Here is a 13,793-nt window from a genome sequence, read left to right as displayed (position 1 = left end):
GCAAACCGGAGCCCAGGGGCACGAGGGCAGTTTCAGTCGGTGCACCTGCTCCTCAGGCAGGGCAGTGAGGGACTATTGTTTACACTTATGTCAGGTATACAGATGGGTAGTACTCAGTTACATTTACTTGAATAACTTTTTTAGAGAAATTGTACTTTTGTAGAAACATATTTTTACTCCCTCTTGAGTAATATTTTTACTGAAGTAGGCTTGCAGCACTCTTACTTCAGTAAAATATTTTGTGTGACTAAGTGGTGAGTAAGTTTACAAGTGACAACATGAAATGATGGAAGTATTTGTATTCCTTGCACCGCTCCTTCGAATATGAAGTCCCAACAGTTACTCTTGAATTTACTCTTAATTGAGTTGTGTGTTTTTAATACTATTATGAAGTAACTTTACTCTTACTTAAGTACATTTTTTAGCTACTCTACCCACCTCTGAAAACAGGTGTATCTATAGCTTGTTAGTCAGTATTTTTCCATTATGAGTGAAAGTACAATTGAAACACATATAATATCGGTCAAGTGTCTTGCTCGAGGGTACAACAACAATATTCACAGATAGGAACAGGACTTAAACTGTCAATCGAGTATACAACTAGCCAAATTGTTACTACTATAAATATTCTCTTAAAATAACAATGCAATTATAAACTCAGAGGCCTCACATTTATAAACTATCTTTAAAATACCTGTCTGTCTGTACCCCCAGTATGCACGTGTTCAGCTTCCTGTAATAGGTGACATTTTGAGGACCTTTCACCATTCAAAAGATATCATATTTTGTATTAAATTGCTATGGTAACAATCTTATTTTTTATCATTCTCAAACTCATGGATTTTCCCTGTAGTGATGTTGAGTGATATGGCGTCCCCTAGAGGAAAACAAAAGCACAGTGTGTTGGCAGATTAATTGCAACAGCTGACATAACTATAATTATGCATTCAAGGCTGGACAATTATGTAACCTTTTGTAGATTTATTCAGCTTTGTATCTTTGCACATAGGAAATAGTATAACAACAACAAAGTATTCACAATTATCAAAATATACCAAAACTATTCCTTACATGGCACTGCAAAGAACCTATTTGTTAATGCTAATATGCAGACTTGTAAGCAAACATTTGTGAAGCGAATAATCCTCTCTAATCTGTTGACATATAAATATTTATGCATACATTCAAGTCAAATTCTTTTTTAAAAATACACAAATGATTATCCATATGTCTGAATGTCCTTAACACAAAATGGCACATTTACATAGAGTGCTTTGGCAAAGGTCTGGGTAAGTACGGCACAGGGTTCAAATAACAATATAACAAAAAGTCTTTATAAACTAGTAAATAATCTTGTCGCTTTGCCTAAAAGCACCAATGCATTCCCAGACGAGTTGTCATTATCAGGGGTATTACACTTCTACGGGGGATTAACTGATAGCACATAACATACTTAGCACTCCATGTTACCTTTCATTGGTCTGAAAATATATTATAAATATAATATAAATATAATATATTCTCTGAAAACAACATATCAACATGTTTGTTTTTGAGCTCTGAGTCCCCCCTCAAAGTGACATCACAACATAACAACTCCACGTCGCATCGGGTTTGTGAAGACGTGAAGTGTTTTGTTTTGTGTCATGCTTTTGAATAATTATGGAAAATTGTTGTGTGGGAGCATCAGTGACGTAGGTTTGTGAGCTGAGCATTGGACAGGATCGTACTGCTAACCATAAGGAGGGTCTGAACAGGGAGAGATCGCAGGATTACTTAAACATGCATGAATGCCATATGAATCCTCTTCAGGCATGTTATGATGAAGTAACAACATTATAACATGGTAGAAAGTTCCAAAATGTCAAATTTGCATAATACCCCCTATTTAAAGCTGCACAATGTGAGTTTTCTAATGGAGAGTGCATCACCTGCTTGTCTCCATGATGTTATTGTTTTGCCAGAAATGCTCCACACTATGACATTAAACTTATGAATTTCTGTGTAAACATGTGACGCCACCAGGGCAAGTTCCAGGTCAGGTCTGTGGCGATGTGACCCCACTCACAGTAAGAATGCATGATTTACAATGTATTTCTGAGCAATAACATCTGTAATTGAATAAATTACAAGATATGTCAAATGCCATACTGTGGAACATTCCAGGAAAGGTGCAATTTTAAACTCAACATAAAAACATAAAAAAAGAAGAGAGTTTTTTTTTCTAGAAGTTACAGTTCTAAAGCTTTTTAGTGGATATAAACTGACAGATTTGAATGACTACAGATTAATATTTTTAATTTAAGTGTTTAAAACAAATGTTTTTGAAAATAAAAATACAAGTAGAACATATTCTCTTTAACAGAGAGAGCTAAGAATTAATAAATTTGATCCTAAAATGTTACAAAATATGTTTTTAATCTGACCTTACTACCATGACCTGTACCATCGCACTCCAGTGAAAGCTTGAGACACCTCCTATTTAAAAGAATCTCTATCTGTGTAAATGCTGGCTTGATTTGTACATATTATACTTGCACATTTTTGGCATCTATACACTCATTCCATAATATATATTTTCAAATGCAAACAAACATGTGTACAATCTAAAAATGTCCTCTTTTGGATACTGTAGCCCAACTATCTAACAGCCCACTTGACTTCACCGCTTCGCACTTGGCAGCATGTGCGATGCTTATCCCAAAGAAACACTTTTTAAAAATAGAAATTGCACATTTGTAGGGGGTCCATCTGCCAACTGTCATTGAAATACACGTCTTTGTAAAACCGCTACCAATATTTGCGATTTTTGGCTCATTTTGTGCATGTCCTTGGTTTCTATGTGGGTAAGTGGCGTTTTAGCACATCCTTGGCGTTGCTAGGTAAAGTTTCGGGAAAGTTGACATCAAATTCAACCACCAGATCGCCTCTCTGCTCCAGGTTCTTGGGCAGAGGGAGGCCCTGTCCCGCCACGGTCCGCCTCATGCCAGGTTTGATGACGTCTGTGATTTTCATGTTGCACGTTTTTCCATCGATGGTTGACACGGTGACCGAGCAGCCACAAAGAGACTGGAGGAAGAAAAAGAGAAAAGGAATGATAATTAGTTGCAGCTTGTACATGAACCAATTATACATATTTTTAGAGAAACTAATTCATTTTCACATAGCATTACTAAATCCCTTTTACAATTTATCGAACATCTAAATGATAGTCTTTAATTGCACATAGGTCAAGGTTATTTTGACCACTTTTCCACCCTTTTGAATGAAAATCAAAAGTTGGAGATAATCAAAGTATGAGAAGCGCGATTTTGCCAAAAACGGGGTTCAGCCCAACATGGCCAACTTCCAGTTGGGTTTAGGGTGGAGTCACAATGTTTTTTTACTTACTACTTTAGTGTCAAGTTTCATCTTTCTATGTTTAAAAAAGTTTGGACTCTTCTACCATTGGCATAATGTATTTAATGTATTTTTAAAGGGGTGCCACAGTGTTTAATGTGTTTTGTGATTAATGCTCATCTTGGGAAACTTTAATTTTAGGCCATAGTTGGAAAGCATCTATTTAGTCGACAACAGTAGTGCAGTAGTCTGAACCTCATGTATTTCAATGACACATTTTTTCTGTCCTCACTGCCTTTGGCAAGACGGATATCCATGCCAAATTTAATTTGTCTATGACAAAATCATTTTTTTGATCCTATACAAAAGTTTATGGGGCCCTGTGAAGCAATTTAATATCTCAGCTATGTAATTTGTATACCATTGTGTTCAGGTCGTTATTGTACACAGACTGTATATTAATGTAGGGCAATAGGACACTGCAGGTCAGAGTTATGCAAGATTTAACACTTGTAAAATTTTTTTTTTTGCAAGTTGGCCACAACCGAAAATGTGCACATTCGCTCTATTGACTTCTTCCAAATAAAAAATGTGTCTAATAGAAATATTATTATTTTTAATTTTGTAAAAATTGCAATACTGCTGAAAATTCACCATGACCACACCCAAAGTCATATTCAGAATGTACTTGATAATCTTTAATTTCACATGAGTTTAGTGTCTTCTGGCCCTATTTTAAAATGTTTGCAAGAAGATGTCCTGAGTACAACGGTGTGCTCTTTTGTCATTCCTGGGTTTGATCCAATATGGCCGACTTCCTGTACGGTTTAGGCCGAAGCCATAACATTTTTTTTTTTTTTGCATGTCCTGACATGTTTTATTTCTTGTTGAATTTTTTATGTTTCAAGCTCCCATTGGCCCCATAAAAATCAAAATTTGATGTGGTGCTCATCATTTTTTTCTCTGGGTCTTTCCTCAAAATTAGAGCTCATTGAGTTCTAATTTTCAATATTGATTATTGGCATGTCCATTCTTGTTTATTACTTGATTTTTGCAGGACAATGTCCTTGGATCGGGCCAAATTATTTAACTGTCCATGCTTGGTGAAATATTCTTTGTCATCTCCTCAAAACTGCTGTGATATGATTCATCAATTTACCACCCACACAGAGAATGTAAGTGTAATCTAATTTTAAGCCTGATTTGAACCCCCAACCTCTAGATATGACAACTGTCCTAAGGTCATAACCCTTGGAGTAGTAGACAAAGTTACTTTTCCATCTTTATCTACATTCACTATTAACACAACAAGCCAAAAATTCTTGCCCAAGGACACAACAACCATTTGCAAAACCATTAGTGCAATAGGAAACATCAGTCACACTAACACATTCATACATAGACATTAAAAGGATGAACATCTGACAACATACAGACTGAGCTAGTGCTAGACAGAGATTGATATAATGAAAGCTTTGACATTTTCTTTTGCTATTTAACTTTTTGATTTTCTCCGTTCTCAGACTGGCCTGTCATTTCAGCGCTCTGACTCACTGGGTAATTTTGTAAAACTACAGTACATATTAATTTAAGATTGCACAACCAGATTATTTATGACTACTTATGTGAATTATTATGCAAGCAATGGTCTCAGAAGGAACTATCTGAGCAAACAGCGGGAACAGGTGGCTGCACTGAGACTTACAAATAGTGTTGTTGATTGCAATAAAGGAATAAGCTCATTACAGATTCCAACACCACAATAATAATAAAAAACACTCTTTCTTTAGGCAATAGAATGTGATTTTCAACATTAAATAATAATACTTTCTTTTAGATTATCATGTGGCTTCATATCTATGTAATCCCTCAGTCGTCCAGGTAGGATCCACAGTGGTCCATGGGTGTACATGAGTCTAAATATGTAACTTACAGTATACAGTTCAAAAGGTTCACTCTGAAACCTTTCTGGCCAGGATGCCTTGACAAACTTGTATTCTTACATTGAGTAGAGTCGCCTATTCACAGATCTGACCTGTAAGTTAGTGCTAATGGTTTAAGTTTATATTTAACTCTTTAAAGCACATTGAATCTGTCTCAATGTGACGGAGGAGAGTGGGAGGACCAGCATAAGTGATTGTTGCAGCTCTGTGTGGGCAGCCTCGGGAACACACCATTTCTCCTCTCCCACTCTCTTTCTCCTTCTGTGTGTCCCTCTCTTTTTTCTCTCTCTCTCTCTTACTCACTCGCCCTCTCTCTGTCTCAGTCCCTCTCTTCCTTTCTCTCTCTCACTTACTCACTCCCTCTGTGTGTCTCCCCCTCTCTTTCTCTCTGTCACTCTCTCTCTCACGCTCTAAACCCCTCTTTCTCTCTCTATCTCTCTCGCTTTCTATCTTTTGATGCAAATTCATGTGACTGAACATGGTTAAATGATCATGCAATAAATGTCTCTCTCCCACTCGCTTCCCCTGTCCCTCTCCCTTTCTCTCTCCCTCCCTCTCTCTCTCTCTGTCCCTCTCCCTCCCTCCGTCCCTCGCTCACTCTTTCTCTCTCCCGCCCCCCCCCCCCCCTCTTGCTCTCCCTCCCTCTCTCTCCCTCTCTCTCTCCATCTCTCCATCTCCCTCTCACAAGTTCATGGAGTTGAATACTACGTTCATTTACTACACCTCTTGTTTCTAGTAGCATTTTAGAAACTACCTACGGATATTGATCTCAGACTATAAAAAGCATATTAAAGTCAGAACTGTGTGGGAGTGGGATGTAACTAAATAACCCATTCACTTTGGAAAAAAATATTCAGTGAGATATACTGTAGATGGGCTACCACTGAAACTATATGAGAATTTATTACTGCAATTTAGTGGTCCTTTACAGTTAAAGTTCCTAATTTAACCAACTCTAATGCCAGTTTTGTTTCTATTTTGCTTCAGACCAAAATTATACCTAGTTTAGTCCTGGTTTTGACACAGTAACTTCACTTAAAATGGGACTAAACTTGAGCTGAAATAGATCCAATTTAATTTAGTCCTGGTCTAGATCTAGTTTAGTCCTAGTATAGTCAGTTTGGTCCTAGTTTTATAGTCCAGTGTGGTTGGTTAGTCCAGCAGTGGAAGTACCAATTAATCAGCGATATTCTTACTTTAGTTAGATGGTATTAGATGGTGGGGCTTTAAAAGAAGGCCTACTAACAGAGGTGGGTAGTACTCAGTTACATTTACTCAATTACATTTGTTTGAGTAAACTTTTAAACCCTCCGGATACTCACCTGTCTCAAGCTGACTTTGACCGGGTAGACAATATTGGACCCCTCGCGTCTGAAATGTGGGTGGGGCTTGTCTTTGATCACAAACACTATATCAGCTGGTATCGTATTTGGTGACTCATCCCCCTCTCTCGGGAACGTTATTTTAGTTCCTTCTTTCCAACCTCGCTTTATCTCAATGGTGAGTATCTTATCTTCCGTTCGCATGGTCCGCCCATCGGGATTTAAGCGCTTCCGGGAGATTTTCATTCTCTTGGTGCAGCCGTGGAAGACTTCCTCTAAGGTGACGCGCAGTTCATGAATGATTGGCGGGTCTTGCTTTCTCCGCTGAGGCCCGTCGCGTGGGAATCCGTTCATGTTGAAACCAGGGAAAGAGCCAAAAGCATCGTCAACATCCATGTCCTCCTCGTCCCTGCCGTTGGTTTTGCGTCCGAAGAACATCTCGAAAGGGTTGGATCCGCCGAAAAACGTGGCGAAGGTGGCGTGAGGGTCGCCGTGAAAGGTGTAGGTGAAAGTGTTGCCAGGGCCTTCACCAGTTGGTCCATTGCCACCCTTTAGACCTAGAGTGAAAAATACATATGTCATCACTTGTATGATAATAAACATTTTAATAAAAACTGGTCAATGCAGGTTTTAAAGACGGGGGGGTATTACACAAAATATATGTAGAGCACCATGTTACCTTTTATTGTTTTGAAAATGCTACATACGCTGAAAATAATGTATCGACATGTTTAATAAGTTTCGCGTTTGTTTTTGAGGCCCTCCACACTGCTCTCCTAGCTAAGTCACTCCCTCTTCAGAGCTCTTTCACATTACAATCCGCTTGCATTTCACTAATGAAACTACTGCACATCGCATCAGGTTTGTAAATCTGTGCTTCGTACAGTGGTCAGTGTGTATGACCATCGCTCCATACAGTGTGAGCACGTCAGCATATACGACTGTCACTGTACAGCACACACTCCTGTCATGAGCTTCATATGAGATTCAATTGCACAGTGTGAGTATGGGAATAATTTGGAACAAAATCACAGTGTCCTCCCTACTTTTTTAACTGAGTCAAGTCATTTCCTCTGAAAGCCTGTTCAAGTCTACATTTAAAGGTACACTGTGGAACTTTTTAGGTAGAGGGTCCACCACCTGTTTTGTCCGAAATGTTCCACAGTAAGGCATTTAAGTAATTTGTGTATATGGAGAGAAGCAGGTGGCACAAGCAGATCACAGGTCAACACACCTGGAACTGAATTAATGCTATACTTTTCACATTTCAGGAAAAGCAATAACATCTCCATAGAGTCACGCAAACTCTCCACCAGAAAGGTTACATACTGCTTTGGACAAGTTTGGACACACTCTCTCATTCATTGTTGAATGTTTTTTTTTTTTTTTTTTTTTTTATTATTATTATTTCATGTTTCTTCTTTGTTACACAATTCCATTTATCTTACTTCATATATAATTCTATATGTATATGAAATGTATAACTTTGTACAATACAATAAAAAAACTGAAAACAGATAAAATGATCTGGTTGTTATAGCTGAAAAAAGTTTATAGTGCCCTTAGAAATATGGAAGAATACTGTAAAAACTGCAAAAAATACTTTTGACAGCCACACATTAGTCTGTAGTTCGCTTGTTTTTTTTATTTTTTCCCAAATAAACTGTCTCAGTGACTTCTTTTAATCAAACATTGCTATTTGATATTTCGACTTCCCTTTTTATCCAGTATTGAGTTGACAGTACACATATAGCTCCTCAGCGGTCGCTTCAGTATGGCCTTTTAAACCCTGAGTGAAAATAAAACCTGATTCACGATTCGTTTTAACACCATGATTCACTCTGGGCCACATCAGAAATGCAACAGGCTGAGTCACTGCTGACATTTGGAGATAAGCTTTCACTAACTGTCCTTTTCAGAGTCTAATGAAGCAGGTTAGGTGGTGCAGGGATACACGTGCATCTAAGCAAAGGGTCTACAACGTATTACTATCAAGAGTCAATCTTGATAGTAATATGGGGGGATGTATTCGAAGAGAAATTGTTATTTTTTGGTAAAAATCATCAAAATGTAGTGTTTTCACAATACTAAAATTTCAAACTCAATTTTAATACTAAGGAATAGACTCGGTACTCAAACCAATTCTGATATCACAGTGACAACAAAAAAGCACAAGACAATAGCATTAAGTCATAGTACTTTCATTTATATTACCATGTGACCTTATATCTGTGTAATCCCTCAGTCATCCAGGTATGTTCCATAGAGGTTCATGGGCATATTTCTATTCTATGTCGTCTTATACTTGTTCATTTCTGTCCTGTGACTTTTTTAGTACTGTATCTCATTTCAGTACCAGTTTTAGTATTTGATTTTAGATACTTCTGACAATCCAAAGAATAATAACCCCCTGGTCCAGCAGCAACATTATCAACACCCATCAATGGTGTAATTATAACTAATGGGTCAATATATTAATGTTATAGCTTATAATGTTTCAAACAAGGATGGTCCAATATGTTTTTTTTTAAATCTGAGCCGATAACAATATCTATTTGTTATATATTTGTCTTGCAGCTGTGGCAGATAACTGATATTTGCCAATACCAATACTGAAATTTTAAAAACCATAGCAAGGCCCACAAATATATGTTAAGTTAGTATGTAAGTGGCATACTTCGGAACATTCTCCACTGAGATAAAAAGCTTTCATGTCAAACTGTGGAAAGTTTGAGCCGAAGAAACAACATTTCCATGGAAACAAGTAGAAGGAGGCAGTCAAATTGAAAAGGAAAACTAAAGCATGTTTTTATTTTAGCCTATTTTGGCTAAAACGTTACATACTGTGACTTTAACTGGGATATAAATACATTTGTTGGATGATTGGGTAAATATGAATTCATATTTCTAGCCTAATTGCTCTTCTATTTCCATCTATACTCAGTCTGTCCAGAGAGACACATCTGATAAAATGAGAATGACACATGGGCACACAGACTGGAGCAGCTTACAAAAAAGAATAGTGCCAAATCAGCTAAATTTTCCATATCCAATACGATACCAATATCTGGGAAACACTCCGATATTACCAAAATCAATATGTGGCCCAACTCTCGTTTGAGAAAAGGTGTTAAGTTTACTGCTAATGCTGCTTTATTGCTGGCTTGACTTCACCAGTATCACTTTATACTATTAACCCTTTAACAACAGCCATTACAGAGTAATAGGCTGCTAATCAAACCACAAACTACCACTACAGGATTATGTTTCTAGTCCAGGCAGTTAACAAATGCTTTAATTCCTACATGGTGGCGCCTTCTTCAGACATGAACATGAATCTTTGTCAGGAGTGCCTAGCTGGAGGATTATCTTACTGAGCATATTTTAGGTTGATGGGGGAAGCCTGGAAAACCAAACCACCCAGACACAAGGCTCCAATTATACAGTTTGGTAAATGAACCTACAAGTTTCAAGTAGCTTTTTCACCGCTATGCCACACTGGCCACTAGCTAAATATTGTGTAAAATAAGTATAAAATGTAAAATAAGTATTTTTTTGCCTAGGAATACAAAGTATTAAATTTATTTTTGTATATCGCCAAATCACATAAACCACTAGTACCCAACAAAACTGACCAAGAGTTGTGTTTTGTTTCATTCATATATGTTTGACTAATCCTTTATTATTAGTCTGTCTGCTTGCCCAAAGCTGAAAATGCTCTGTTCCTCTTTGTGATGTCATGAAGTGGTAGTTTTCAAGTTAACAACTACCTTTATCTTTTGTTCAGTAGAGATGGTCAATGTCAAGGCTTAAATTATCTAAATGTAGATGTATGGAGTTTGAAGAGGCCTGAATTATTGGATTATCTACATCTCCAAAGCTCAAAATGCTCCTTCTCACCTTGTGATGTCATTAAGTGGTAGTTTTAAAGTTAAGAGCAATTTTAGCCTGAACTGAACTGTTACTGTACAATGCATTAGGATAAACATTTTAAAAATGTTTTTTTTTCCATTCCGATGAGATTGCCACAGGCCACGTCCACAATATCCTCTGGTGCACCGAGGAGTTAAACAGTTTCAATGAGGCTAAATCAATAGATGTAGCTGTAGTCTATGAATGCAAATTATCCAGATTTTCCAGTGAAGGTGTATGAAGTTTAAAAACACAATGGAGCATTTCCTGTATTACCACTTTTTGACATCACAAAATGGAACAGTGTTTTTAGTTTGCATGAAGAACTCCGCCTAAATATGCAAGATTTGTGTGTTAAACATGTGTGAATGAAACAAAACACATTTCCAGGTATGTTTGGGATAAGGAAAAAAAATATTATAACATAGATAAAAAATAGTGCACTATAGGCCTTTAAATACATGGTTAGGCCCCTTCTTCACCTCATCTGCCCCTTTGGAAAGACTTACAACTGCAGCCTATATTTCCTGTATAATTAAATACTATTACTTGAATACTACTATATTTCATAATAAGCCATGTGCGCAGTCCATCTGTCAGTTTTTGGTCTCGTGTGGGCGAACCTATGGATTCTTAGTCAAAATATACATGGCAATACAATTTGACAGTCTATCCAAATGCGTAAAATCCGTGCCAAATACACTATACTTAACATACCTTCTTCTCCATATTGATCGTATATTTCTCGTTTCTTCGGATCACTCAGTACATCATATGCCTCTGCGATTTCTTTGAATTTTTCCTCAGCTGCTGGAGACTTGTTTTTATCCGGATGCCATTTCAACGCTTGCTTTCTGTACGCCTTTTTTATATCATCTTCAGTCGCTCCTTTAGAGATGCCCAGCGTTTTGTAGTAGTCTTTCCCCATTTTTTGGCCTTGCTGTCACGCTTCAAATCACTAAATCACGAACAAGAATTTCTGATGGACTTGAAAACGTGTCCAGTCGTGTCCACAGACGATGGATGAATGGATGAATGTATGGCACAGCGTCCCCTAGCCCTGGCTGTGGAGAGAAGCAGGCAGTACGCGGGCGCTCGTAGTTGCACAATGCGGGGTAGAGCGCATTTAAAGCGGCTTAGTCAACGCCGTGGACCCCCTGATATGTATCCAGAACCGGATGACCCTCTTTAAATAGCCACTGCTCCCTCCTCTGCATCCACCGTCCGCCAGCAGCAAGTTATGCATGGTAATGCACGCTACTTCCGGAGAAGCACCAAAGTAAAGGCACTGGTGCTTTGGATGTTTTTTGTGTTTCGATTTAAATCAAACAAATGGTTGTCTTGCTGTCATTAATGAGCCTTGATATGTTTAAAAGAGTCTGTTAGCATTAGTCAGGGTTGGCTTAATGTAAAGGTTGCCGGTTTAATCCCCACCACGGACATGTATATTTTTGTTGTTGAGGTTTAAAGGTCCTATATTTTGCAAAACTGACTCTTGCAAGCTTTAATCCATATTAAAATGTTGTTACCTCCTCAAAAACATATCTGGAGTTGTGTTTTGTTTCATTTACACATGTTTGAGTAATCCTTTACCATTAGTCTGTCTGCGTACCCAAATCTGAAAATGCTGTTTCTCCTTGTGATGTCATCAAGTGGTAGTTTTCAAGTTAACAGCAACCTTTATCTTTTGTTCAGTAGAGATTGGCAATCTCAAAAGATAAATTAACTTAAATCTATATCTGGGGATAGGCTGCCATCTCTCCAGTTTCTTGTATACTAAACAATTAAGGTGACAGTGAACAAAGGTACCTTTATTGTCCAAAAGTATCCATGTTGCCCTGGTTAGGTACTAGGGAATAGGATTGCATCAAAAATCAGATACAAATCGATACTAAAACTACTTTTGAAACTAGATAGGTTATAAGACTGCATGGTCATATTAAAAAAGTACTATTATGTAATGCTGAAAATAACATTCTACTGTCTAAATAAAGACTGTTTTTATAATGATTGTCGTATCGGAATCAATATTAACTATTAACTCTATTGCTTAGTATTGAAATCTAGTTTCAAATTTTAGTATCGTGACCACATTATACATATTTACTATTTATGTAATTCAAAAGGTAAAATGTAGCCTGCCCCTGTTGATACTTTTATTTTGAAGGCGGACTTCCTGTTTCGTGGAAAGGTCTCTCGGGGTTCTGACAGAGCGCGCGGGACACCGGTGACTCTTTCTAGAAAAGCAGATGCTGATGCGCGTCATTCACTAAAGGCGGCTTCACACGCGCGCAGGTGAGAGCTCGTGCTTTCACGGCTGTCTGTGCGTAAAAGGGCACGTAACGTCAAAGAGAAAAAAAAAAGATTAAGCAAAACACACCGCAGTGAATAGGACACTGCCAAGGATATTTAGACATAGAAAAAGGAGGTTAAAACAAATTGTGTAGTGACGTCAAACCTCACACATCAGGTGGAGAGATGACTGTTATTCAACTTTCACAAGTCACACTTTGCTTTATTGATCCTACCAGTGCCACTCAACCAGTTGTGTCCACTATAAGCAGAGATGGATAGTACTGAGTTACTTTTAGTCAGTTACTATATATATTGTACTTTTCAGAGTACTTTTCTAGCAGGATACTTTTGCTCCTACTTGAGTAAAAGTGTTGGTTACTTTTCCCCACTGTGAGTAAGTCTACAAGTAACAAATGCTTTATACTGACAATATGAAATTATTTACATGAACTTCAAATTACAAATCATATGTTACGCCCCGACTGTTACTTGGACCACTACTTTGTACTTCTACTTTTTTTAAACGTTATTATTACAAAAACACGTTAAGGTAATAACATACAAACAATCAACAAGCAATCAACATGGGGAACACAGCTTCTGCAAGACACAAAAAAGGAGCACACCATACCCCGACCACAGAACCAAAATCAAAACAAAAGGACCTGAGACATCGAACACAACATTTTCTTGGCACAGACTGATTTAAGCAATTTCAAGGAGGAGTAAAATTGTTTAAATTCATTCATAAAGGGGGTAGAGTCTCTCCATTTACAACAATGCATATGGTATTTAGCCAATAGGAAAACAACATTCACAGTCAATTACATTTCTATCCACATCGTTCACGCAATGTAAAATCTGATTAACATTTAAATCTGTGAAGTTTGGGATTTTAAGAGATAACCACTCACTAATGTCACGCCAGAATTTCTTGGACATAGGACAGGTAAAAAAAAAAAAAAAAAAAAAAAAAAAAAAA

The 13,793-nt window shown here is 37.5% G+C and overlaps 1 protein-coding gene across 1 annotated transcript; it reads right to left on the bottom strand.

Moving 5' to 3' along the window:
- Positions 1-2,361: 2,361 nt before the first annotated feature.
- Positions 2,362-11,577, bottom strand: dnajb4 (DnaJ heat shock protein family (Hsp40) member B4). Its single transcript, XM_033982644.2, has 3 exons — positions 11,234-11,577; positions 6,605-7,161; positions 2,362-3,069 (listed from the first exon to the last, which is right to left on the bottom strand). Exons 1-3 carry the CDS (start codon positions 11,442-11,444, stop codon positions 2,839-2,841), a joined length of 999 nt encoding a protein of 332 aa, XP_033838535.1. The 5' UTR covers positions 11,445-11,577; the 3' UTR covers positions 2,362-2,838.
- Between the last annotated feature and the right edge of the window lie 2,216 nt (positions 11,578-13,793).

The sequence above is a fragment of the Periophthalmus magnuspinnatus genome, chromosome 17 (genome assembly GCF_009829125.3).
Source record: "Periophthalmus magnuspinnatus isolate fPerMag1 chromosome 17, fPerMag1.2.pri, whole genome shotgun sequence".
Classification (NCBI taxonomy): Eukaryota; Metazoa; Chordata; class Actinopteri; order Gobiiformes; family Gobiidae; genus Periophthalmus; species Periophthalmus magnuspinnatus.
This window is presented reverse-complemented; position numbering and strand designations above follow the sequence as displayed.